Source organism: Caretta caretta, chromosome 25 (assembly GCF_965140235.1).
Source record: "Caretta caretta isolate rCarCar2 chromosome 25, rCarCar1.hap1, whole genome shotgun sequence".
NCBI classification, from domain to species: Eukaryota; Metazoa; Chordata; order Testudines; family Cheloniidae; genus Caretta; species Caretta caretta.
The window spans coordinates 17,286,790-17,311,312 of record NC_134230.1 but is presented as its reverse complement, the minus strand read 5'-3'; the positions used below and the strand labels follow the sequence as shown (position 1 = coordinate 17,311,312).

General features: G+C 57.7%; 1 protein-coding gene across 1 annotated transcript; it reads left to right on the top strand.

Annotated features, from left to right (window-relative positions):
* The first annotated feature begins 981 nt into the window (after positions 1-981).
* Positions 982-18,271, top strand: CILP2 (cartilage intermediate layer protein 2). Its single transcript, XM_075123351.1, has 11 exons — positions 982-1,045; positions 1,738-1,770; positions 2,212-2,286; positions 5,747-5,845; positions 7,903-8,172; positions 8,546-8,728; positions 10,374-10,532; positions 11,634-11,948; positions 12,425-12,533; positions 13,152-13,309; positions 14,074-18,271. Exons 1-11 carry the CDS (start codon positions 982-984, stop codon positions 16,464-16,466), a joined length of 3,858 nt encoding a protein of 1,285 aa, XP_074979452.1. The 3' UTR covers positions 16,467-18,271.
* Positions 18,272-24,523: the final 6,252 nt, after the last annotated feature.

Here is a 24,523-nt window from a genome sequence, read left to right as displayed (position 1 = left end):
GTCTTCTGCCGGTGAGAGACGCAAGCTTGGGCGCTCCCCAGAGCTCTCCCGCAGGGCTGGGACACGGGCACTGTGTCACCGGGCGGAGCCGCTTGTTTAGTGTAAGGGGTGAAAATGTCTCTCAAGGGACCATTGCTGGAGAAGTGGCCGGTTAACCCCCCTCCAGTGATGGGGGGAAAGGAAGGAGGGAGGGAAAGGGGGTGTGTGTGGATAGTGCAGTCCATGATCATTAGTGTCTACCAAAGTTTATGCATTTAAGCTCTCAGGCTCGTCTTTTGAAGGCCCTGGGCAGGTTCCCTTTGACTGCTCCGGCCCTACAGAGCCATCGCTTTGTGAGACGCCTTGGGCCAGGGGTGACAGGGTGTTTCCGGCTGTTATCCTTTGCCTGTGTAGGTTCACTGGGGCGGGGGGGGGGGGGGGGTTGTGATTGTCTGGTTTCACGCAGTGTGCTGGACGAAGTGCTGGACGAAGTACACCTTGTGCCAGGCGTGTGTGGGACCCATGGGTCTCCAAAGGTGGGGGGTGCTGGGGGGGGGTGTTTCTGATCAGACCTCGACAGCTTTTGCATCTCTTGTCCTGGCAGGGGCTGGGTTGAGTTGGTGGGACCTGGGCCGCTGTAGGTTCCAATCCACAAACCCAGAGCCAGTTTTAGCGCCTTTGCAAAGCCACGGCCCCCTTCTCCCCAGGGTCCGCAGCCCCGCGCCTGGCCAAACCTCGCCAGCGGGGCTTTTCCCTCCCCTTTCCTCTTGACACCTTTCCAGCCCCAGCCGCGCCGACAAACCCCGACGGCCAGTGTCCGATTTCTCCTGCCAGAGCGGGATCCCAGCGCAAACCAATGGTGGAGGGAGCGGGGGACAGGCCTCCTATATAGCCCGGAGACTCCGCTGTGCTCCCAGTCCGCCCCGAGCCGGCTCCAGGAGCGCCCCGCCCCGCGCAGCCGGAGCTCCCGGAGGAGGGTTATTCGGAGCCCGGCGCAGCGGGATGGTGCCACTCACGCCGGCCCTGCTGCTCTTCGCCGCCAGCCTGGCCCTGGCCCCGGCCCGAGGTAAGGCTGGTGCCCTGGGGGGTGAGCCGCGGCGGGGGCCCGCAGGTCCCTGCGCCGCCGGGGGCAGCCCCAGGTGAGCCGGCTCCGGGGAGAAGCCCCCCACCTGGCCGCTGCGCCCCCAGCGCACTGGGCTGCCTGTCTCCTGGGGTCTCGCAGCGCGGCCCGGCTGGGGAACCCCCGGACCCTGGCTGGGCTGGGGCGGGGGCACAGCCGGGGAGACCCCCTGCCCCTCCCGCCCTCGGCTCGCTGCTCCCCGCCCCCCATTCACAGTGTGGCCGCCCGGGCTGCCCAGAGAAGGGAGCTGCTAGCGCCGGGACGCCTGGGTTCCCTGGCTGGTTCTGTCGCTGACTTGCTGCATGTGTGACGTGACCTCCGGGGAATCCCTGGCCGCTGCCCGGCTCCCCGGGTGTCTCGCCGCTCCCTCGGCAGGGGCAGGGCGGGGAAGCCGACCCGGGGAGCGCCCGGGCTGCACCGAGTGTGCATGCAAAGCGCGGCGAGGTTAGAAACACAAAATCCCCCCTCCCGCATCACCAGGGGGCTTCCCTAGCCAGCTGGGGGTTGCATCGGCTTAGACCCAGCCACTGGCGGGGTCCCTCCCTTCACCCCAACACCCGCAGGGGCAATATTGGCCCCCCATCTCTGCACCCCACCCTCACCCCTGTGCCTGGCTCTTAGCTTCCCTGCCCCTGCAGATCGGCTGGTGGGTGAGTGCTGGGTGCACGAAGGTACCGTGGCTGGCTGGGGGGCCCTTGTGGCTAGTGGCCTCTGGCTTGCTGGGCCTTGGGGAGCTCTCGGGGAGGCTTCAAGCTTGGTGGTGGGGAGTTGAGTCAACTGACACAATAGGGCCCGGTAGGGGAACGACCTGCTCCGCAGGTTCCAGTGACCCCCAATTTCTGCTCCTCGCCCAAGCTTGGCATGACCCCAGTGGAGACGCTGGGCACAGCCCAAGCCCTGAGTGATAGCCCCCCAGCTGCTGCTCCCCCCAAGCACCTGCCTCCCAGACAAGACTTTCGCCTCCCAGGAGGACTCTCCATGCTGCAGCTTCCCCCAGCCCCTCAATATACTGGGGAAGAGCCAGGACCTGCCCGGGGGTCAGGGGGCTCCTGTGCAGCGCTGACTTATGTGAGGTTGATTTTACAGTCATGACTGTGGTTTTTCATGTCCAGGTCACCCAAACGACATCGCCCTAAGCCCGATGCCTCTTGGCGAGGTGGATTCGCTAGGTCTGCAAAGCGGGCGAGGTACAGCAGTGCGAGGGAGGCTGTAGTGTGGACGCTTACATAGTTAGGTTGACGTAAGCTGCCTTATGTCGACTTGGCTTTGTAGCGTAGACATGAGTGTGCCCGGAGAGCTCCTGGGCATATACCTTGGGAGATCCCCAGCACAGCACCTTCCTGCTCTGCCAGCAGTGTGCGGCAGGGCGACCATATTTCCCAAAGAGAAAACAGGACACCCCCAGCTGCTTGCCTGAGGCCCCCTCACCTCGCCTGTGGCCGTTGCCCATGGCTGGAACACTGCCTCCCCAGCCCAGTCCTGCCCCCCCCACCTGCGAGTGACTGGTGTCTCCGTTCACACCCCCTCTCCCCGGCATGCTCCTTCGCACTCCACCTGGCTTCTTTTTGGCAAAAGTCGGCATCTGTCCTGTTTGCTCTTGTCAGCTGATCCAGTCGGCAAGAGCAGGGACAAATGCCTCCTTATGAGGAGAAAAGGGGAAGGAAAAAAAAAACAAAACCCAGGACAGGACTAAAAAAAAGGGACCGTCCCAGCTGAAACCAGATGTATGGTCCCCCTAGAGTGTGGGAATGGAAATATGCCTGGTGTCGGGGTCAAGCATGGGGAAATGGGCTTTTCCTCCATTATTTAGCACTGATCCCGGTAATCTGCTGGCATGAGGGCAGGGGCCAGGTGGCTCCTGAGGTCAGGGCTTGATGGTGCAGAAGACCCTATCACCCCCTGTTGGAGACTGGGGGTCATTTTGGAACTCAGTTTTAAACAGAGATTCAGACTGGGGCCAGTTTGACTGACAGACAGACAGAGACTGACCGACGGACTGACACACACACGCACGCATCTGAAGAAGTGGGTTTTTACCCACAAAAGCTTATGCCCAAATAAATCTGTTAGTCTTTAAGGTGCCACCGGACTCCTTGTTGTTTTTTGTGGATACAGACTATCACATAGAGTGTGTGTGTGTATATACTGAGTCCTCACTCTCTGCATTCCTTTAACACCTTGCACACAGACACAGACTCCTAACCATCCATTTGCAAGGGACCCACATTCCCTGGGTTACCTCCCTCATGGTTCAGAGCCGGATCAGTTGTGTTTCAAACCTCTCTGGTTCCTACTGGACACAAGCCCAGAGAAATTGGTGTTTGGAGGCTTCCCGCAGCAGGGACACCGGGCAGAACCATTAGTGAACCCAGCCTGGGGCCTGTGATGTGTAATAAACAAAGGATCCATTGATTGTTCACCCCTCATAGCTCCCTTTGCTCCCCTGGGCGAGGTCTTTTCTGTTCTTCTCTCCTGCCAGGGGAAGAGGGGTGAATTGTATGGTGCATGCCACCTGCAATCGGGACCTGCATTGTGCCCTTCAGATGCCATCTGCTGCACAGTTGTGTCCACCAGACTCCCCCTACCCCCATGGGAAGGGGGGCTCCAGCCCAGTTCAGTGTGGGGGGACACATGAGCACAGTATCACTTATACACACCACTGGGAGGCAGAAATAGACCCGCCCCTTCCCATCCCAAAAAATCAAGAGCCAAACAATTTGTTGGCAGGGAGATTCCGCCCAGATGAAATTAACAAGCAGCCAAGGGGGCTCGGGAGAGAGAATGCCACCCTCTGAGGTACAGCTCACTTCATCGGATGCATACTGTGGAAACTGCAGAAGACATTATATATACTGCAGTTTCCACGGTATGCATCCGATGAAGTGAGCTGTAGCTCACGAAAGCTCGTGCTCAAATAAATTGGTTAGTCTCTAAGGTGCCACAAGTACTCCTTTTCTTTTTGCGAATACAGACTAACACGGCTGTTACTCTGAAACCCTCTGAGGGTTATTTTCGCATCAGCAGCCTTGGCTCATCTTATCGCACGAGCCTGTTGGCCTTTGAAGTCCAACTCATTGCAGGTTCCCAGCCTGTTCGCCGGCTTCGGTGTAAATCTGGAGTTACCCCATCGACTCGCATAGAGCGGCTCTGGATTTGTGCTGGTGCAGTTGAAATCAGAATCCAGCCCTATCTCTCTGATCCATTTTCGAGGAGGCCTCACTCCTGTTCAGCCCTTGGGCTGCGTTCCTGCTTTGATCAGCACAACCTCCGAACCGTCAGGGCCACAGATCCCATCACTTACAGGAACCCGCCTTTCCCGCCAATATCGGCCCAATAGCTCCAGCCCTGCGTCTCTCAGACGTTCCAGATTCTCGAGCACTTATTCACAGTCAAAAACCTTCACGATCTCCTTATCCTTATGATAAAAGGTATTGACAAGGCTGCTCGGCCCATACAGTGACTTTGTGTGCCTATTGGGAGCAGCTGGCAGAGAATGCTGGGCCTTGGGGGCAGGAAGGCAGCGTGTGGGCTGGGAGTGACTATTATTTCGCTTTAGATTGAAATAAACGTTTCATGCCTCCTGACCCCCAGCCGGGAGTCATGACAGCCCTGGGGTCACAACCCATCAGCTGAGAACCACCCGTCTAGACAGACGCGTCCCCGCTGTGGGAGCCGTTGTGTCTTTTACAGTTAGATCACTGAGGAGCCCCTTCTCCAGTTGGGCAGGTTTTGGAGTTTGTACGCAATACAAAGGCCCTTGGGAACAGGTCCTTCCTTTCTGTCAGGACTTCCCGCTCGCAGAGATTTAGTAGCAAGTGCCGGCGCGCAGGGATGGGATGAAGTCAGAATCTTTTGACAGAAGCTTTGTCTTTGGCAAACCCCGACAGGTTGAAGCCCAGACTTCTCCTGGGGAAGGGTCCGTTTGGGACACATTTTTCAGCTTACAAGTTTGTTTTCGTTAAAAGATTTGTAATTGTGAGCCCCGTTTTCGAAATGAACGAGTGTCCAGCGTGAAGTGACTTTGGGTGTCAAGGCTTCAGCTCATTATAGTGAAAAGGGGGGGAAAGTCAAAGTCAAACCAGTGTTTTGAAATGATTGGAACAAACTCTCAGCTTGTTTTTTATTCTTATTTCTGGCTCACAAAATTTTCTGAGGTTTCCGCTTTTTGCCTTGATTCGGGACAGGGACATTTTTTTTTCAATCGCTTGAAAATGTTCCCAGGATGAGAGACAAGGTGGGTGGGGTCACATCTCTTGTTGGACCCACTTCTGTGCAGTTTCCTGCCCAGCTCCAATACCCGGGGGTCAGGGCCCTCCAGAGAACGTGACAAACCATTGCAACTGCTCATCAGATCAACGAGCCAAATACATTTAGCCATGCGTTCTGACGGACTGCAGGTGCTGCATTAGCCCTGGGGAGCCCCGGCCCTACCAGGGCCACCTTGTGCCTGGCGCTGTACGAACAAGTCTCAACTGTTGTTATGAAACCAACCTTTTGTTTATTCGCTGTGGCGAAATCCAGCAATTCAGAAGGGCCCTGTGCTCATAATGGTTCTCTGGGCCAGTGGAGGAGGGGCCTGGCATGGGGCAGTGGGGTGGAGCAGAGGAGGGGGATACAAACACTTCCATCGTGTGATTCTTTCAACAGAGCCCCTGAAGGATGATTCCCGACCGGCCAAGACCAATGTGCTGGGGAAACACCAGAAAAAGAGGCCTGGTGGAAAGCCTCTCAGCGGGGACACAGCAGGTGCGGTGCCGTCCATAGCTGGCCCTGTTTGCAGGTTCACTGCCTGCCCTGTTATGAAGTAACCAAATGCCATGGTCAGGGGGGATGGCAGAGTACAAACCTGCAGGTTGGGATTGGGGTGGGGGGGGGGGGAGCACCAGCTGGGCTAGTGGGGCAGTCCAGGGCTGGGCTAGCAGGGGGCTGTGGGTTGGGACTGGGGGGCACCGGCAGACCTGTCGAGGCAGCCCAGGGCTGGGCTGGGAGGGTGTCACGGCGTCCCCGGGCGATGCTCTGGGACTGCTCCCCATGAAGCCAGGCAGGACTCTGGGGAAGTCACCTTCCTGGGAGCAGCCTGTCTGCAGGACACACAGCTCACCCGGCTTCCCCCTTCCTGGGTCTGACCTCGGAGCATTCAGCCTCCTCTGCCCCTCCGTGCGCTTCCCCCAGCGAGTCCGCTCAGGTGGGGTCCTGGGGAAGCCAGAGGGTCCTGCCCCCCAACTCCGCAGTCAGACGGGACTCTCAGCCAGCCAGTAGCACAGAAGGTTTATTAGACGACAGGAACATGGTCTAACACAGAGCTTGTAGGTGCAGAGAACGGGATCCCTCAGCTGGGTCCATTTTGGGGGGCAGTGAGCCAGACAACCACGTCTGCCCTTCACTCCATGTCCCAGCCAGCCCCAAACTGAAACTCCCTCCAGCCCCTCCTCCTCTGGGCTTTGTCCCTTTCCCGGGCCAGGAGGTCACCGGATTCCTTTGTTCTCCAACCCTTTAGCTCTCACCTTGCAGGGGGGGAAGGGCCCAGGCCATCAGTTGCCAGGAAACAGGGTGTCGGCCATCCTCTGTGTCCAGACTCCTGCACACACCTGCCCTCTAGGGCTCTGCAGTGATTATACACCCTTACCCCACCCCCTAGATACTTAAGAACTGCATAGGGGAAACTGAGGCACCCCCACACTATTCAGAGGTAACATTAAGAACAGTCCCACTTCATCACACAGGGGGCTGTGGGTTGGGATTGGGGGCACCGGCAAAGCAGCAATATCCCCTCCCTTTCAATTCATAAAATATTTTTAAATAATTTTAAAAAGAATAACTGCAGCTTAAAGGCCCCGGATCCGAAAGCCCAGACGGGTCCTGACTCCTGGCTTTAGCAAATCCCTCGGGATGGTGCCAGCTGAGGCCCCCCGCCCCACTCCAGTCCTCCAGGATCTGCGATGGCAAGATGCAAAGGGGGTGCAGCTGGCCTGCAGGTGGCCCCATGTCCCCTAGCCATTGCGGTGATGTGTGGCGCGTAGACAGAGTGCGCTGTTTATTGTCTGTGTCCCCTGGCATGGAGGAGCTGTGGAGCTGGGGCCAGCGCAGGAGCCAGGGGTCAGCAACGTGTCCGTTCAGTAAAAAAAATTGAGGTCTGTGGTAATTTTTCAAGAAATGGAATGACTGAATGACATAACACCCAGCCAATGTCCTCACTAAGTCCGGTAATTTTGTCAAGTGTCCATCACACAACTGCAGACCCCTGCACGGGATCACTGGTGCTAGGGGCTGTTCAAACAAAAAGCCAGGCCCTGCCCCAATGAGTTCTCGAATAGCCCCGCTAAGAGGCAATTTGCTGCTATAAACTGAACCACGGAAGAAGCCTGGACTGAAGCATCCATCCTGGAGGGTGGTAACTGACAGGGGCATTGGGCACGGATACCCAGAGGGGCAGAGCCCAGGCAGGCCACTGAGCTGGTGCACAGGGTGATGGCAGCTGCTGTGGGGAGCACAGCTGCCTGCCAGGCTGGTGAGAGAGCCAGCAAACATACGGGCTTTGACCTAGAGCAGGGACAATTAAAACCAGCCCTGATCCAGCAAAAGGCCAAGAAATCAGCCAGGCTGGAACAAGCCAGTGGCCCATCTATCCGGGGCCCTGGCGCTGCCTAGCTGTTGCACCTGGTAGGGTGGCCTTATACCTCGGGGGGGGGGGGGGGATTCCTTCCTGATGCAAGTGGGGAATCTGACCTGAAGCATGACGATCAACCACCCTCACCCGCAAGCTCCGAGCGGGATAACCATGGCTTCCTTTCCCTGCCCCCTAGGCGCCACCGAGTGGACCTCCTGGTTCAATGTGGACCACCCTGGCGGGGAGGGCGATTACGAGAGCCTGGAGGCCGTCCGCTTCTACTACCGGGAGCGGGTGTGCACCCGGCCAGTCTCCATCCAAGCCCGCACCACCGAGTGGGAGCTGCCTGAGGATGTGGGCGAGATCGTGCACTACAGCCCCGAGAAGGGATTCTGGTGCATCAACCGGGAGCAGCCGGGGGGCAGAACTTGCTCCAACTACCACGTCCGCTTCCTGTGCCCCATGGGTGAGTGAGTGTCTTGGGGAGGGGGAGGGGGCTGGCTCTGAGGGTCACCAGGCAGTGCCACCTCCAGATCCCTGGTCTCATGGGTGTTGAGCCCCGCCACCCTGCCGTTTTGTGTCAGCCTAGGGCGGTCCCACGGGTGCTGGGCCCTTCCACTCTTCATTGTCAGTCCCTGGTGCTTCACCCCGTCCCAGTGATGCGCGAGGCCCAGGCTGCCCTGCCCTCCCTCCTGACCCCTGTGCCCTGAAGGCTGAGGACCCTTCTGCCAGCCGGGTGTCTTGAGAGAACGGTTACTCACCATGAAATTACTCCATCGGGATTCTCTGCCCTGGGCGCTTCCCCGCAGTAACCCCTCTTGTCTCCCTGGCCTCCCCAGAGCACGACGACTGGTCGCACTGGTCAGCCTGGAGCGCCTGTTCCAGAACCGCCTGCGGGGGCAGCGGGCTCCAGACCCGACAGCGCAGCTGCCTCAACAGCCAGCCCCTGTCGCTGCTGCAGCTGCCCAAGTGTGCAGGGAAAGCCACGCAGCGGAGGGGGTGCAGCGGTGGGCCCTGCGCAGGTAACGGGTCGTGGTGCTGCTGGGCGACCCAGGGGGGCTTGTGCGTGGGTCCGGGTCCTGGTCCCGTGATCCGAGCTCAGCCCTCGGGTTCACCATGGGGCCGGCTGGCCGCAGCGTGAGGCCTGGGCACTCCCGGCTCGCTGGGGGCACCGATCGTTCGTGGTGAGAGAAACGCGCTGGATGGACAGCGAGGCCCCAGCAGGGTTGTCAGCCTCCCACCAAAAAGCGACTGACAAAGATCTCGCGCTATGGGGCCTGTGGTGTTCAGCGGAGCAGCTGCGATTCCATCCCGGGGAGGGCAGGGCACCTCCACACGTACATGAACAGTCTCAGCCAGCAGGGGGCAGTGTACACACACACACACTCACTTAATCTCCTTCGACTGTACGATCTTTGGGGCAGGGACTGTCTTTTTGTTCTGTTTGTACAGCCTCGTTCGCTGGTCCGTGCCCGCCCCACTCTACACACGCCGAGTTATTTCAGACTCCTGCACGTGCCACCTCTGGGCACAATGGCACATTCAGCTTTTCTTACAGCCACCAGCTGAATTATTTTAAAGGACTTTTTCTTTCACCCATTCATTAAAACAGGAATAAGGAGGGAAACCTCCGCCCCCCCCCCCATTTTAAACAATAAAGGCCCTCAGTGCAGCCGGTGCATCAACAGGCAGGAATGTCAGACATGTGCTTGTGGTCTAGAACGGCTGGTTTTTTATGGCCAAGGCTCTTTTTAATGGACTCTTTCAGGGAGCCTGGTGTTCATTTCGGGTGGCTGGCAGCTCTGAGCGCTGGATACGTTCTCTGTGGGAACAGGCCCCAGATCTTTGCATAGCTGGGGGGGTCTTTTCAGTTGACTCCCCCTCCTAGCCCAATGCATGGCAAGTTTTCTTTACACGCAGCTCTCCGGCGCTGGGCCCATATGGGCAGCTTCCGCCCCATCTGTTCTCTGGGAGCCGTTCAGGGTAATTGAAGTAGCAGGCCTAGGACATAAAAACAGTCTGGCAGGCGCGTGCGGAAGGGTGAGCCTGTGAACTTGACGCTGGGAACGAACAGTTCCGGGGGTCCCGGCACTAGGCATGCCAGGCTTGGTTTGAATGATCCTCCAATTCGGGGGGGCCGGGACCTCAGGCCGTGCCGGGGTAGGGGTGGGGGTGTTCTTGTGAAACCAAGGTTGGTCACATCCCCAGTTTGGGGCACAATGGGACTCAAGGCAAGGTGCGTTCCAAGTCTCCTTGTGTCGTCATTTGCACCAGTGCGAACACAGGCGAGAACGGCTGCCCTTGCACTCTGCTTGTGTTTCGCGCTCACTTTGCACTGGTGTCAACGAGGACAGAGGAGATGGAGCCTTCAAAGCCCTGCCCCAGCATGCCCTGGGCTCAGGGCCAAACCCAGCTTGGGTTCCCTGGAGGGTCACGTCTGCCCCCAAGTAGGACTCAGCAGTGGGGGGGCTGCAGGCGGTGATCCCCCCCTTTCCCTACCAGATGTGTTCTCCAGGCAATGCACAGGGCAGGGTGGGGGAGCTCTCCTGGCGGGTCCGTTTCCAGGGCTGGTGGGCAGCCTCTGCCGCTGGCTCAGGATTCTCCGTGCAGCACCCTGCACATGGAGGAACTGCTGCCTGATGGGGTCACTGGGGTCTGCACCCCCAGATGCTGGGTGGAGCGAGTGGGGCGCCTGGAGCCCCTGCTCCAAGAGCTGCGGTAGCGGTGGGAAGCGAGTCCGGCATTGGAGCTGCAAGAAATCCAAGAGGTCCCACTGCGTCGGCCGCCCCTCGGACGTGCAGAAATGCGCCCGGACACCCTGCTCAGGTACTGGCTGTGCCAGGGCTCCCTCCCTGGGCCGCCCACAGCAAGGGGGGCCAGGGTTTGGGGGCAGGTCATGCCTGACCTGCATTTTGGGGTATCTGGCAGGGCATTTCAGGGTATCTGTCCAGGAAGGGCGGGGAACTGTTGTTCTTCAGGACAGCCCAAAAATCCCCTGGATTTGTGAATTGGGTTGAGATGGTTGGGACCCGAGCTCAGCCCCTTGTCCGTTATTACCCTAGGTCCTACTCCATTCATCTATCCATCCATCCATTCATCCATCTATCCATTCATTCATTCATCCATCTATCCATTCATCTATCCATCCATTCATCCATCCCATCTAGCCAGCCAGCCAGTCCAGCCACTCACCCAGGTCCACGTCTCTCTCCCTTTGTTTTCCCCTCAGCTCTGAGGGGAATTTGAAATCTCTCACTTTTCAGATCTTGCCCAAACCTGTGTGTAAGAAAGGCAGGACTGTTATGACCCAGCAAGTGAGCTCCCCCCTCATCCCCATTCTCTCCCCACCCCACCCCGTTTCTTCTCTGTCCCAATCTCTCTCCCCTCCCTGCGGCCCTGGGGAAAGCAGAACCACCCTAGGAAGCTCAGATGCCCAGAGGGTGGGGGTGATAGCAGGGGGAAACACCTGCCCTGTTGCCACGGAGCAGAGCCCAGCGTTCCCCACTCCGGGACTTAGAGACAGGCCTGAACCCAGCTCCGAGCAGCACAGGCCCAACCGGGGGGCGTGCGCCCCACCTCTCCCCAGGCCCCGCCACCACCACCCTGGCATCCCAGCCATGGGTCTCCTTTAAGCACGAGCTGCCTCTTGTTCCCAGTGACGTACAATGGCCAGCTGGCTGGGCCACCTTGTTCCACTCCTGGCATATTCCCCAGGATCATTGGGTGAAAGTGCCTGGGAAGGGCTGATCCTCCCTTGGAAGGGTCAGGAGCCCTGTTGCTACCACCTGGATATTTTGGGGAGGGTGATGGGTCCCGTAGGCCCAACTCAGAGCCCCGAGGGTCCCCATTCCTGCTCTGTCCTGGTGGGGTGGGGTGGGGGGCCTAGAGTGTTCCACTCTCATTGCATTCGCCTCTGTCCCCCCTCAGCCTGCCAAATGAGCTGCACCGAGGGCAAGGTGAGCAAGAACTGCAGCAGTTGCACGTGCCAGGACCACACCCTGGTGGGCACCGTCCTGAGCACCGAGGGGGCTGCCCTCGCCAATGCCCGGGTCTCCCTCAAGGCCAAGCCACAGGCCGTGCTGGCCAGGACTGACCGCCGGGGCGGCTTCAGCATCCGGGGGGTCTGTGCCGGCAGCGGGGCCAATGTCAGCGTCCAGCTGGAGACGTTCGCCCCGGGCGAGGCTCCGATTGTCTCCAACGGCTCCAGGACATCGTCGGTGCAGGTCACGCTGCAGAGGCTGGGTGAGGGGCCCTGCCCGGTGTATGGGGCAGTCCCATGTCCACCTCTAGGGACTGCTCCACTTGGAGGGGAACAGCCTGCTACTGCTGCCAGCTAACGGGGTTGCTCTTTGAGCTCTAGTGGCTAGAGGTCTGCACTGCAGGGATGAAGGCCCCAGGTTCAAGCCCTGCTGGTGACCCATCTGGGAGGGTTGCTACAAAAAGAATCCCTTGAAGCACAGGATCCCCCTGACTGAAGGCGCCATGAGCCTTCTTGGGGAGCTGACAGCGAGTGTGTGTGTGTGTGGGGGTAAGACAGAATTGGGGGGAGCCGGGAGCTGGATTCTGGGCAGACTCAGGGCCTGATTCCTGAGTGAGGTAGAACACGGGGGGTGGGGTGGGAGCAGGTGGGGGGAGGGGAGCGGAGTAGTGGTGTGGGAGGGTGGTTGTTCCTATTGCTGGGGCATCGTCACCTTTTCTGCTCCCCCTCTGTCCGGCAGAGAAGCCCTACGTGGTGAAGCACCCGGAGTCCAAGGTGCGGGTGGCAGGCCAGCGCGTGACTCTCTGCTGTGAAGCCTCCGGCACCCCCCGGCCCACGAAATATTACTGGTGAGTTGCAGGAACAGGACGAGCCAGCCCTTGGCCACCACCGTCGGCCTTGGGGAAAGACCTGGGTTTGCCCCCGGCTTAGACTGGCCTCCCAGACCGAGGTGGGGGCAGTGTTGTAGGACAGGAATAGCAGGGGAAGGGGCTGCAGGTCGGGAGTGAGGGGCACCGGCACAGCTGTGTGCAGGAACCCTGCATTTCACCAGCCTGTCCCGTGTCCCATTCTTGTCGGCAGAACCAGCTTTAACGTTCAGACAGCAGCATGAGTGTGTGTGTGTGTGGGAGGTTGTGTGTTAGGGGTGTGGGGGATTGTGTGTGCATGGGGCTTAAGTGTGTGGGTAATGGGAGGATGAGGGGTGGGAGGTTGTGGGGGGGTGGGGGTTGGAGCGGTGATGGGTGTTATGGGGGGGCTAAAAGGGGGTTGGGTGTGTCAGGAGGGGGGGTTATGTGGGGGGGTGTTGTGGGGGGGGTTAAGGGATGGGGGGTTGTGGGGGTGTGCATGGAAGGGATGGGTCTGTGCATACAGGGGAAACTCCTCCAGGAGCCGACTGAGCAGCAGGCTTGACCCGATGCTCCAGCCCCGCCAGTTGCTGACGCTCTCTGCTTGCCGGTCTCCTGCAGGTACCACAACGGGACGCTCCTGGACAGGAAACTCCACAAATACAACAGCAGCTTGGTGCTGCAGGACCTGGGGCTGCGCCAGGCCGGATTCTATCACTGCAAAGCCAGCACTGACGTGGGCTCCATCAAATCCTCCCCTGCATTCCTGACTGTGACTGGTGAGTCCCGGGGCAGCTGTGCCCCCTGCGGGGCAGCGCTGGGCAGGAGACCAGATCGCTACCCCCAGCTCACCCCGGTCGGCCATTGCACTAGCTGTCTTGGGGAGAGCTGGGGACAGAATCTCCTCCAGTCCTGAAGGCCACTGATCGAAAGGCCATTGACTCTGGTTAGAGACTGTCCAATGATGCCAGTGGGGGCTGGATCAGCGCCCAGGCTGCCCTGAGGGTAGAGTCTCAGGCCCTGAGAGGGGCAAGAAGCAGGGGGCAGCTGTGGTGGCCACCTGGGCCTGAACCCAGCACCAGCACAGCCAGAACCGGGAGCTGCTGCAGGATGAGCTGGAGCTTCCGGCTAGGCTGTGACGTGCTCCTGTCCTGGGGGGGGCTGTCACCTACGCTCCCCAGCAGCTGAGACTGGGGCTTGCCCCAGGGCTACTTGAAGCTGCCAGGCCTTCACCCAGCCTGGTTTATTATTGTAGGGTTGCTTCTGCCACTGGATCCCAGGTCAGACACTCAGCAGCATGGGGGCTGGCTGCCCAGAGGGATTGAGGAGGGGGTGGCGGGGCAGGGGCAGGCCCTAGCAACCGTACTCAGGGTGAGCAGTGCTTTACTCCTTGCTGTAGAAGGAGCCGGGTCAGGGAGGGGGTATCTGGTGCTTGGTGGGGGAGAGACCACTGTGTTTGGCATCTCGGGTAACGGTCAAGCGCGGTGGAGGAATTTCGTCTCACAGCCCCTGACGTGACTTGTCTCTTCTCTCCCCGGCTCAGCCCAGGGGCAGCCGAGCTGCAAGGCCGAGCCGGAGGAATATCTCATCAAGCTGCCCAGCGAGTGCTTCCAGGAGGCCGGGCGCTCTCCATACTACAATGTGGGGCGTTGCCCCGACATCCGCTGTGCTGGGAGCCTGAAGGATGAGCTGCAGTGCCGGGACGGGGCAGGACGCTGCTGCAGGGTCCGGCGAATGGAGGTGCGGGAGATCCAGTGCGCCGGCTCCATCCTGCCCATCAAGGTGGTGGCCGAGTGCGGCTGTGAGAGGTGCGCCCGGCCCAAGATCCTGGTGCACGGCAGGGTGACGGCAGCTGACGACGGGGAGCCGCTGCGCTTCAGCCAGATCTTCCTGGGCAAAGAGAAAATTGGCTTCACCAGCTACAAGGGCACCTTCACCATTGATGTGCCCCCGGACACGCGGCGGCTCGTGGTTCGGTTCGTGGACCGGCTGCAGAAGTTTGTGGACACGGTCAAGGTCCTGCCCTTCGACCCCCGGGGCGGTGCCATCTACCAGGACATCAAGGTGATGCGGAAGAAAGAGCCAGTGGATCTGGACCCCACACAGGCCAATATCATCCTGCTGGGGGAGCTGGAGGGCCAGGAGCCGGTGGGGGAGATGGTTATACCAGCTGGCTCCTTCCTCCGGCCCGACGGGGAGGTGTACAATGGCACCGTCAAGGCCAGCGTGACCTTCCTGGACCCCCGGGACGTCACCACGGTGGCTGCTGCCTCCAGTGACCTCAACTTCATCAATGCCGAGGGGGATCTCGTCCCGCTGAGGACCTACGGCATGTTCTCCGCGGACTTCCGGGAGAGCGAGTCCAACCAAGTGCTGCGGACGGGCCGGGTGGAGGTGCGGGTAGACGCGGAGCAGATCCGCATGCCCGAGCACCTCCAGAAGATGAAGCTGTGGTCCCTGAACCCTGAGACAGGCCTGTGGGAAGAGGAAGGCGCCTTCCGCCGGGCCAAGGAGCGGCGGGGCAAGCGAGAGGAGAGGGCCTTCTTGATCGGCAACGTGGAGATCCGCGAGAGGCGGCTCTTCAACCTGGACGTGCCCGAGAGCCGCCGCTGCTTCGTCAAGGTCCGGGCCTATGGCAACGAGAAGTTCATCCCCAGCGAGCAGCTGGAGGGAGTGGTCGTCACCCTCATCAACCTGGAGCCCGAGCCCGGCTACTCCTCCAACCCCCGAGCCTGGGGGCGCTTCGACAGTGTCCTCACCGGGCCCAACGGGGCCTGCTTGCCTGCCTTCTGCGATGGCCAGCGGGCAGATGCCTACACGGCCTACGTCACCGCCACCATGGGCGGGGAGGAGCTGGAGGCCGTGCCCTCCAGCCCCAAGCTCAACCCCAACGCCGTGGGAGTGTCCCAGCCCTACCTAAACAAGCTGGGCTACCGCCGGACGGACCACGACGACCCCAGCCTCAAGAAGACAGCCTTCAAGATCAACCTGGCCAAGCCCAACCCCAACAACATAGATGAGGTCAACGGGCCCATCTACGCCTACCGGAGCCTGAGGGAGTGTGAGGAGGCACCTGTTGACGCCAACCACTTCCGCTTCTACCGGGTGGAGGTGGACAAGTACGAGTACAACGTCGTGCCCTTCAAGGAGAGCGACCTGGCCTCCTGGACCGGGGACTACCTGTCCTGGTGGCCCAACCCCCAGGAGTTCAGGGCCTGCTACATCAAGGTGAAAATCAGTGGGCCCCAGGAATACATGGTGAGGTCCCGGAGCGTGGGCGGCAGCCACCCCCGGACACGTGGCCGGCTGTACGGCCTACGGGACACCCGCAGCGTCCGGGACCTGGAGATCTACAACAGCTCTGCTGCCTGTGTGGAGTTCAAATGCAGCGGGATGCTCTTCGACCAGAGCCTGATTGACCGCACCTTGGTCTCCATCGTCCCTCAGGGCAGCTGCCGCCGCACCGCCATCAACAGCCTCCTGCGGGAGTACCTGGGCCGCCACCCGCCGGTGGTGGAGAACAACGACACCACGGTCTTCAACATGCTGGCGCCGGTGGACCCGCTGGGCCACAACTATGGCATCTACACGGTCACCGACCAGAACCCCCGGCTGGCCAAGGAGATCGCCATCGGCCGGTGCTTCGACGGCACGTCGGACGGCTTCTCCCGGGAGATGAAGTCTGACATGGGCACGGCCATGACCTTCTACTGCCAGGAGAAGCCCGTCACCCATCAGAGCTTCTTCCAGCGCCTGCTCAGCTCGCCCACAGACACCCTGACCGAGATCCGCCGCGAGATGAGAGGCAACGAGCAATTGCGGGCTCCCTCCCAGGTGGTGGCCTACCCCGCTGGCCTCAGGACCGGGGTCTCCACCCAGACCCGACGGACCCCCAGCAGCCGGAGAAGGATGGGCCTGATCCGGGCTCAGCAATGAGCAGCACCAGTGCTGCTGCCCCCCAACGCACACATGCCCCCCCACACCCCCACTCTGGTTTAAAGGCCCTTTCACAACATGCCCTGGGGTCCCCAACGCAGAGCACCACCTCGCCCCCAATCCGAAACCGTCCCCCCTCCCAAGTCACTGTCCCCCATGGCTTCTCCCTAAACTCTGCTAGTGCCAGCAGGGGGCGCCAACCCACAGACTTTCCTCGCATGAAGTGTCGGTGGGGGGCGGGGGGACCCTTGTTCCCGATCACTAGAAAAATCAGCTGAGATGGGGGAAGCACCTCGTGGCTGGGAGCGGAGCCCAGAGCGGGACAGTCAGCATCCGTTGCTGGTCTCTCCAAACTGACTCCTCCCTGCTACGTTCTCTCTGTCCCCCTGGTAACATCCCATGCCTGGGGCTCTCAATGGCCCTGCTCTAGCGCGGGCCGGGTAGGGCTGCTGCCCGGTGTTATCCAGCCGCCTGAGCTTCCCAGCATTCATGCAGTTAGTTCAGCCCCACACATCTGCTCCCAAACCCTGCTTTGCCCCCTGCCCCACCATAGGTGCAGCTTGATGTCTGTGTTTGGGGTGCAGCACCAGTCTGGCCAGTGGGGCTGTGCATGGAGGGGCAAATGCTGCACCTGCCCTCAGGCTTTCAGTTTGGGGGGGGCAATGCCCCCCATTCACTCCTCCCAGACTATGCCCGTGCTCCCCACCGCTTGCACCATGCACCTGCCAGATCCAGAGGGTGGTTTCTGTGCTGCCAAGCCCCTAAGCTGCTCCCTGCTCTGAAACTGACTAGAAACAAACCTGAAACTGACCAGCAGCCCCCGTTTTCAGGTTGGGAAAGTGAACAATACAGAGAAGCAAATTAGATATTTTTACATGCTTCCTGTGTTAATATTAACGATCTAAAGGGTGATGAGTGCCGCAGATAAGGAAATCCATAGCCACTGGGCCGGACAGCCTCCTCTTCAAGTAGAAAATGCTTCCATTTGGGTCAGTGCAGAGCAGGCCAGAAATGAAACCCCATGGGATGTGTTAAAAGGAAAGGAAAAAAACCAGGAATTTGGCATCCATTTCATAGTGTCCCCCCATCCTCCCTGCCTGGGTACGGAAAGCAGTAGAATTATAAAGCAAAGCAAACGGAGTCTCCCCTAGAATAGAACACAGTACCCCTCGATACGGGCTTCTCTACAGCATCACTGGCAGTTAAGGCACCAGGCCATTTTTTCAAGCAATCTTTTCTTTGGTGGGAGGGCCACAAATTAAAACCAAAATTATTTTCTTTCCTAATTTCCTATGGGTTGGATGGGTAAAATACGTCCTCCCAGCATTTGATAATGACGTTCCTCCCCTCTGGAAAAGAGGGGAAATTAAGAAAAAGTGTGTAGGGGAAAAAAATCCCACTTGGCAAACAGACCCTGAGCAGGTGTCCACACCAGAACTGGATACAGCACATACCACCCGTGGACTCGCTGCCCCAGACAACCTTAATGCGCAGTGATTTGCAAATCTCCGGCCTTGTGTCCATAGCACCCTGCTCAACCAGGGACCATCCCACACCAGAGCCAGCAGCTCTGCTTGGCTGGCTCCAGGCCAGTGTTGGTCCATGGAACAGTTCAGTGCAATTGGCCTGAATTAATGCAAGGGCCTGTCCACCAGCCTGGCTGCTCCTGATGTGTCGAGACACAGGGGCAGGGTTCTGCTAGGGATAACGGTCTGTGTAGGTCAGTCTGGTTTGCCAAGGCATGTCGATAAATTGTGTAGATTTGTACATTATTTATTATAAAATATATGGCTGTGTTGTCATCAGTCTGGATGAGGTGTGTCCCTGGTTGTGCCGCGTGCAGCATCGGCCCAAGCTGAGCTGGAGCCGGGGCTGGAACGCAGGTATCGGCCATGGCCATTGTGTGTGCTCGTTTTCTCTCTCTCAGCAAAACTGCTCGGCCCTGGCTCCCTCTTGTTAAGTATTTCCCAACCCATGGCTCGGCCCAGCCGGAACTGAAGGAACCTGAGTGCCTGCATGGCACAAAGCTGTAAGCCGTGCAGTGACGCTGGCTCAAGGGAGGCAATTATGGTACCGCTCTTAGAGGGCTGATTGGGCTGTAGAGTCCATCTCCCTGGGCTCCTCAGAACCACCCATTCACCAGCAATCCAACCTCCCCCTCACCCGCCCGTTCACCAGCAATCCAACCTCCCACCCGTTCACCAGCAATCCAAACTCCCGCTCACCCCGCATTCACCAGCAATCTAACCTCCCACCCGTTCACCAGCAATCCAAACTCCCGCTCACCCGCCCGTTCACCAGCAATCCAACCTCCCGCTCACCCGCCCGTTCACCAGCAATCCAACCTCCCACCCGTTCACCAGCAATCCAACCCCCCGCTCACCTCACAGTCAGACGTGACTCTTAGCCGGCCAGTAAAACAGAGGTTTATTAGACGACAAGAACACGGTCTAAAACAGAGCTTGTAGGTACAAAGAACAAGACCCCTCAGCCGGGTCCATTTTGGGGGGCAGTGAGCCAGACAACCACATCTGCACTTCACTCCTCGTCCCCAGCCAGCTCCCAACTGACTCACTCTCCACCCCCTCCTCCTCTCGGCTTTGTCCTGTTCCCGGGCCAGGAGCTCACCTGATTCCTTTGTTCTCCAACCCTTTGGCTCTCACCTTGCAGGGGGGAAGGGCCCAGGCCATCAGTTACCAGAAGACAGAGTGTCGGCCATTTATGTACCCTGGCCCTTTGCTCTGCAACAATTACACCCGCTTATCCCACCACCTAGAGACTTAAGAAATACATAGGAGAAACTGAGGCACCCCTACAGTATTCAGAGGAAACATTAAGAACAGTCCCACTTTGTCACAACCTTATCTATCTACCTATCTATCTATCTTCATACACCCCCTATATCTAATCTAATCTCCATATACACCCTGCTCTCTCTCTCTCTCTCTCTCTCTCTCTCTCTCTCGCGGCCCTGTTCCTGGGACTAGCCTTGCTTTGCTCCCCCCACCCATCAATCCCATTCAGACACACAGCTCCCATGAGAGCATCAATCTGTGCCCCCCACCCCTGCTCCACGCCGCCCAGCTAGCAAGCTCTAAACCCAGCCATCCCTTGAGTCAAGGTGTGGCTCTGGCTAAATGTTTCCACTGTCCAAAGGACCCAGAAGCTGTGCCATGAATGGGCTGAACAGCCAATGCCCAAGTAACCAGCCGCACAAGGTTGGCATGCCAGATACCAGTGGCTGGAGAACCTGGTACTAGACTGCCAGAAAAATAGCTGTGTTCCCTTCAGCACCCTCTGCTGGCAGCTCTGAATGCGTTACGCTGCCACCTGTCGTGGAGGTGGAGAGGCAGACTTCTCACCCGGCCCGGGTCATGTTGGCAAAGGCTAGTGCCACCAGCCAAAGCATGGGACCTGCATGTCATCACCGAAGCGCCCAACACAGCCAGAACTGTGCAGCTTCGGAGGACTTGGTTCAATCCGGCACCAAAGGGGTTAACACAGAAGCACAAAAACCGGTGGTGGCATTTAATTAAAGTGCCTTAATTGTGCTGAATTTAATTGCATGGGAGCCTGGCTCTGGCCTAACTGGGGTGTAATTTGAACTGGAGCCTGGATTCTAAATTCACAATTTGGGGCTTGGCTGTTTCTACGGCGCCTAGGAACAAAGCTCCAGCTGACTGAGCCGAGGGGTGGTGTAATTGGGAGTGAATGCGGCAGCCTGGAGGCCTGCCCCCAATGTCACTGGCTGATGGGGAGGCTAAATGCCTGCTGCTGCCTGAAAAGCTCATTCAAATTCCTAGTCGGTGCCTTGGTCCGGGAGCCGAGGGGCTCGTGTGCCGCGGGCCACGCAAGGGGGCATGCTGCTATATTATACCCTGGGCAAGTGTGTAGCAGCCAAGATCTCAAAGCACTGGAGAAGCAGCAGCATCCCCGTAATGTCACAAGCGTCTCGCTCTGCTGCGTCCCCGCAGGCCACAGGAAGAAACAGAGACAGCGGCCTCCAGGGCTTGCAGACGCACGAAGTACACCTGCTTATGGGCCAGAGCTTGCCCCTCATGCCCGTGTGGAGAAGTGTGACGTTAAGGACCTTTTCATGGGAATAAGGGTGACAGAACTGGGCCTGATATCATTATATCACTGGCTTCGATCTACACAGGATCATAAACCCAGCGTTGCCTCAGTCCAGGGGTTGGGAAGTTGCAGGGGCTATTTCCGGCTCTGACACTAATTTACTGGGTGACTTTGGGCAAGTCACTTGCCCACTCTCTGCCTCAGTTTCCCCCTCTACAGAGCAAGGATAGCACCAGTGGCTCACGTCCCAAAGAGTTTATTAGTTTGCCAGCAGCTGACAGTTCTGGGAGGCATCGGCTTGTTACTGGCTTCTGAGGGGGACTGGGATGTTGATAAAGCTTCAAAGAAAAAGAAATGGACCAATTTCTGCCTAAGTCTCCTTGTGTTTATAGATCGAAAAACACCTTCTCTTCACGGGACGATGTTTTCCCTTTTAAACATGGTTTGGCCGGTCTGGAGCATTTTTCTGGCCTGACTCTCCATGCTGCCCTTTGCCAGATCAAAGGGGATGGGGCAGCCAGTGGGGACGAGGTAAACAATTCCCAAAGGTTTCAGAGTAGCAGCCGTGTTAGTCTGTATCCGCAAAAAGAACAGGAGGACTTGTGGCACCTTAGAGACTAACCAATTTATTACAGCATGAATCGGATGAAGTGAGCTGTAGCTCACGAAAGCTTTTGCTCTAATAAATTCCCAAAGCTGCCTCTTAATGCTTTTAAAAGTAAAGGTGCGGGGCCGGGCCAGGTCACCTCAGCCGGCTGCCACGTCATTACTGCTCAGAGGAAGCCATTCGCACGGCATTTCGTTGGCCCAGGCAGCTACCCGCCGTGTTCTCGAGTGCCAGCTACTTGGCGCTCATCTGTGAACTACCTGGGGGTACCTATATACAGGCGGCCGTGTCTCAGTCCTGGAGCACCCCAAGTACAGCTGGCCTGGCAGCTGCAGGAGAGACACCAGGGAGGGGCCTAATCAAAGCCGCTGCACACATTGTGTTTGGTTAATGACCACAACAGCACCTCATGCTTTGCAGCTGCAGGCGATAATGCGCACCGCTCAGTGAGCCCATACCATGCCTGTACCGACCCAGCCCTCCCAAGCTTTGAGAGGTTTAGCCACATGGCTGCCCCGAGCAGCAGGGAAGTGTCATGATCCCCATTATACAGAGGGGGAACACAAGACGAAGGGCCAGAGTATCAAAGGTGTTTAGGCACCAAAGGCTGCAGAGCGGCGCCAACTGGGATTTGGAAAGCCCCCGCGCCCCATTGAAATCCAGCCTGCAGTGCCTTGCTGCAAGGTGACCTAGGCAGGCGAGGGCGGAGCAGGGAGTCAAACCTGGCTTGCTCCAGCCCCAGGCAAGTAGGGTAAACACTGGATGACTCACAACGACCTCCCTAGCTCCTTGGAGAGCGCTAGGCCCCTGACTTCCCATGGCAAGGAGCGAGCAGACTTAAAGAAGGCTGTTTATTTTTTCTCATGGAGAAAGATTCTTATAAATATCTTGCAAAAAATTTTGAGCCAGTGGAGCTGAGCTATCTGACTTGGATCGTCAGCCGAACAATTCACATGCTTGCCTTAGACCACCCCCCCCACACACACACACACACGCCAAAGGAATTGCATGCAGTGAGGGGCCATTCTGCACCATGTAGTAACTCTCTGCAAGGCTCAGCTCGACCAGGGGTTTTCCTCCAGGTGCATGGAGAACGTGACTTTTATTAAGGTAATGTGGGCACCAGAGCAAGACTTGTCCTGTCAATCCATCACCCCTACTTCTCCAGAGTTTGCCTTGCCCGGTTGATGCCAGGTTGGTTAGAGGGGGTCCTGTAAGAGCTCCGCACTGAACCAGGGGAGGTTTGCAGCACCCTGTGTCTGTCGGAGCAGTGCTGGTGTGTCATAAACATACAGCTAAGGGGAGCATAAACTCCCTCCTTTACCTATAAGGGGTTAAGAAGCTCAAATGACCTGGTTGGCACCTGACCAAAAGGACCAATAAGGGAAGAAGATCCTTTCAAATCTGTGGGGGGAGGTTTTTTTCATTTGTGGTCTTTTGTTGTTCTCTCCAGGACAGAGAGAGACCAGGGCAGAAAAAAAAAAACCCTCTCCTAAAACCCTACCGGAAATAAGCATCTAAATTACAAAAATTGTAAATAAAGCAAGGAAATGCGTTAGATTATCTTTTGTTTTAGCTTGTGAATTTTCCCTATGTTAAGAGGGAGGTTTAGTCCTGATTTTTGTAACTTTAAAGTTTTGCCTAAAGGGGAATCCTCTCTGTTTTAAATCTTATTACCCTGTAAAATTATCTTCCATCCTGATTTTACAGAGGTGCTTCTTTTACTTTTTCTTTATAATAAAGTTCTGTTTTTAAAAACCTGGTTGGTTTTTAGTGTGCTAAAAACCCAAGGGTCTGGTCTGTGCTCACCTTGGTTATTTGGTTGGTATATTATTCTCAAGCCTCCCCAGGAAAGGGGGTGAAGGGGTTTGGGGGGATATTTTGGGGAAACAGGAACACCAAGTGGTCCTTTTCCTGAATCTTTGTCTAACTTACTTGGTGGTGGCAGCGATACTGTCCAAGGGCAAGGCAGAATTTGTGCCTTGGGGAAGTTTTTAACCTAAACTGATAGAATTAATCTTAGGGGGGTCTTTCATTTGGGTCCCCACATCTATACCCCAGGGTTCAGAATGGGGAGGGAACCCTGACAGGGTGTCAGAGAGGGGCTCTCCCCCAGGTTCCCCGCCATTTGCCTTTGCCACGTATGGAATTCATGCTGAACGGGTCTCCCGCTGGGTGAGAAGGCCGAGTTCACACTGTCAGCACAGCCTGTTTGTGGCAAGGAGGAAGCACGGATGGGTGCTCCCAGCAGACAAGCTCCCCACTCCCCCCATTCTGTGCAGCAGAGAAGCCAAGCTCCACCTGGCAGCTCACTGGTATGAGTAAGGCCCCCAGAGGCCCCGGTCCAGGTGCTGGGCCCGTAGGGCGTTAGATAGGGGGCTGCTTGTGCTCTGGCCCTACCGAAGTCCTGGTGATCCCAGTGAGAGAGGGCCAAGGTTTCTATAGCCCTCCATGCCCAGCAGCAGCCACTGAGAACAAAGGAGCACCCCCTCCCCTGCTTGGAGAATAATGGAAAATCTCCCTCCCCCGTGAGAACAATCACTATCTCCCTCCCCTCCCAGGGAGATCAATGGGAGCTGCTGGGGGCTGAGCTGCTCTGGGAATTTGCTCCCCCTCCCCATGCCTGTTCATCCCAGCTGTGACACTTGGCCCTTTCCATCTGTCCCTTCCCCTCAGCGACTGGGCTGTAGGCCCTGGCCTTTGTCACTAGCGCAGGTCCCTTAATAATTTTATTAAGATAATGTTGAAATAAAAAGAAAACGGTACAGAGTTCAAGCATAGAAGCTTCTGGTTATCAGGGAATAAGGTACAGATTATCAAGTTTATTTCGGATTTCGGTTTAGGAGCTGGTGGTGTAAGGGATACATAATCTGCAATCTCCCTGATTGGGGGTAAAAGTTTAACCGGTCAAAGTACAGACATTGAGATATGGGGGTATGTCGTCCATATAATGGCTATGTTCAGGTTTGAAGTATAATGAGCGGATACGATGATGGGGATGGATCTACCCTCATTTGGTGGGATTTAATGTTCAGTGAGTTTATGGTTCCAGTTCATACAGTCCATATTACACACTGCTCCAGCCCCAGCGGACTCCCTCTGCTACAGAAATGCAGCTGCTTCTGGGGTGGGGCACATCCCAGCACAAGTGTGGGAGGACCAGGGCTGCTGGAACTAGGGGTGCTGGGGGCGCAGCAGCACCCCCTGGCTTGAAGTGGTTTCCATCATATACAGGGTTTACAGTTTGGTTCAATGGTTCTCAGCACCCCCACAATACAGGGGAAAAGTTGGCCAAGGACAACCAGGTGAACCACCCCTTGTTCTCACAGTGCCCACGCTGAGCTGGTTTCTAAGGCTTGACCCCCACCCACGGTGA

Bases quoted from the DNA above. Each gene is read 5' to 3' on its own strand.
- CILP2 (XM_075123351.1), top strand. From the start codon at position 982: ATGGTGCCACTCACGCCGGCCCTGCTGCTCTTCGCCGCCAGCCTGGCC. The intron at 1,046-1,737 runs GTAAGGCTGGTG...CTGCCCCTGCAG, and splicing joins GGCCCTGGCCCCGGCCCGAG to ATCGGCTGGTGGGTGAGTGC. The intron at 10,533-11,633 runs GTACTGGCTGTG...GTCCCCCCTCAG, and splicing joins CGCCCGGACACCCTGCTCAG to CCTGCCAAATGAGCTGCACC.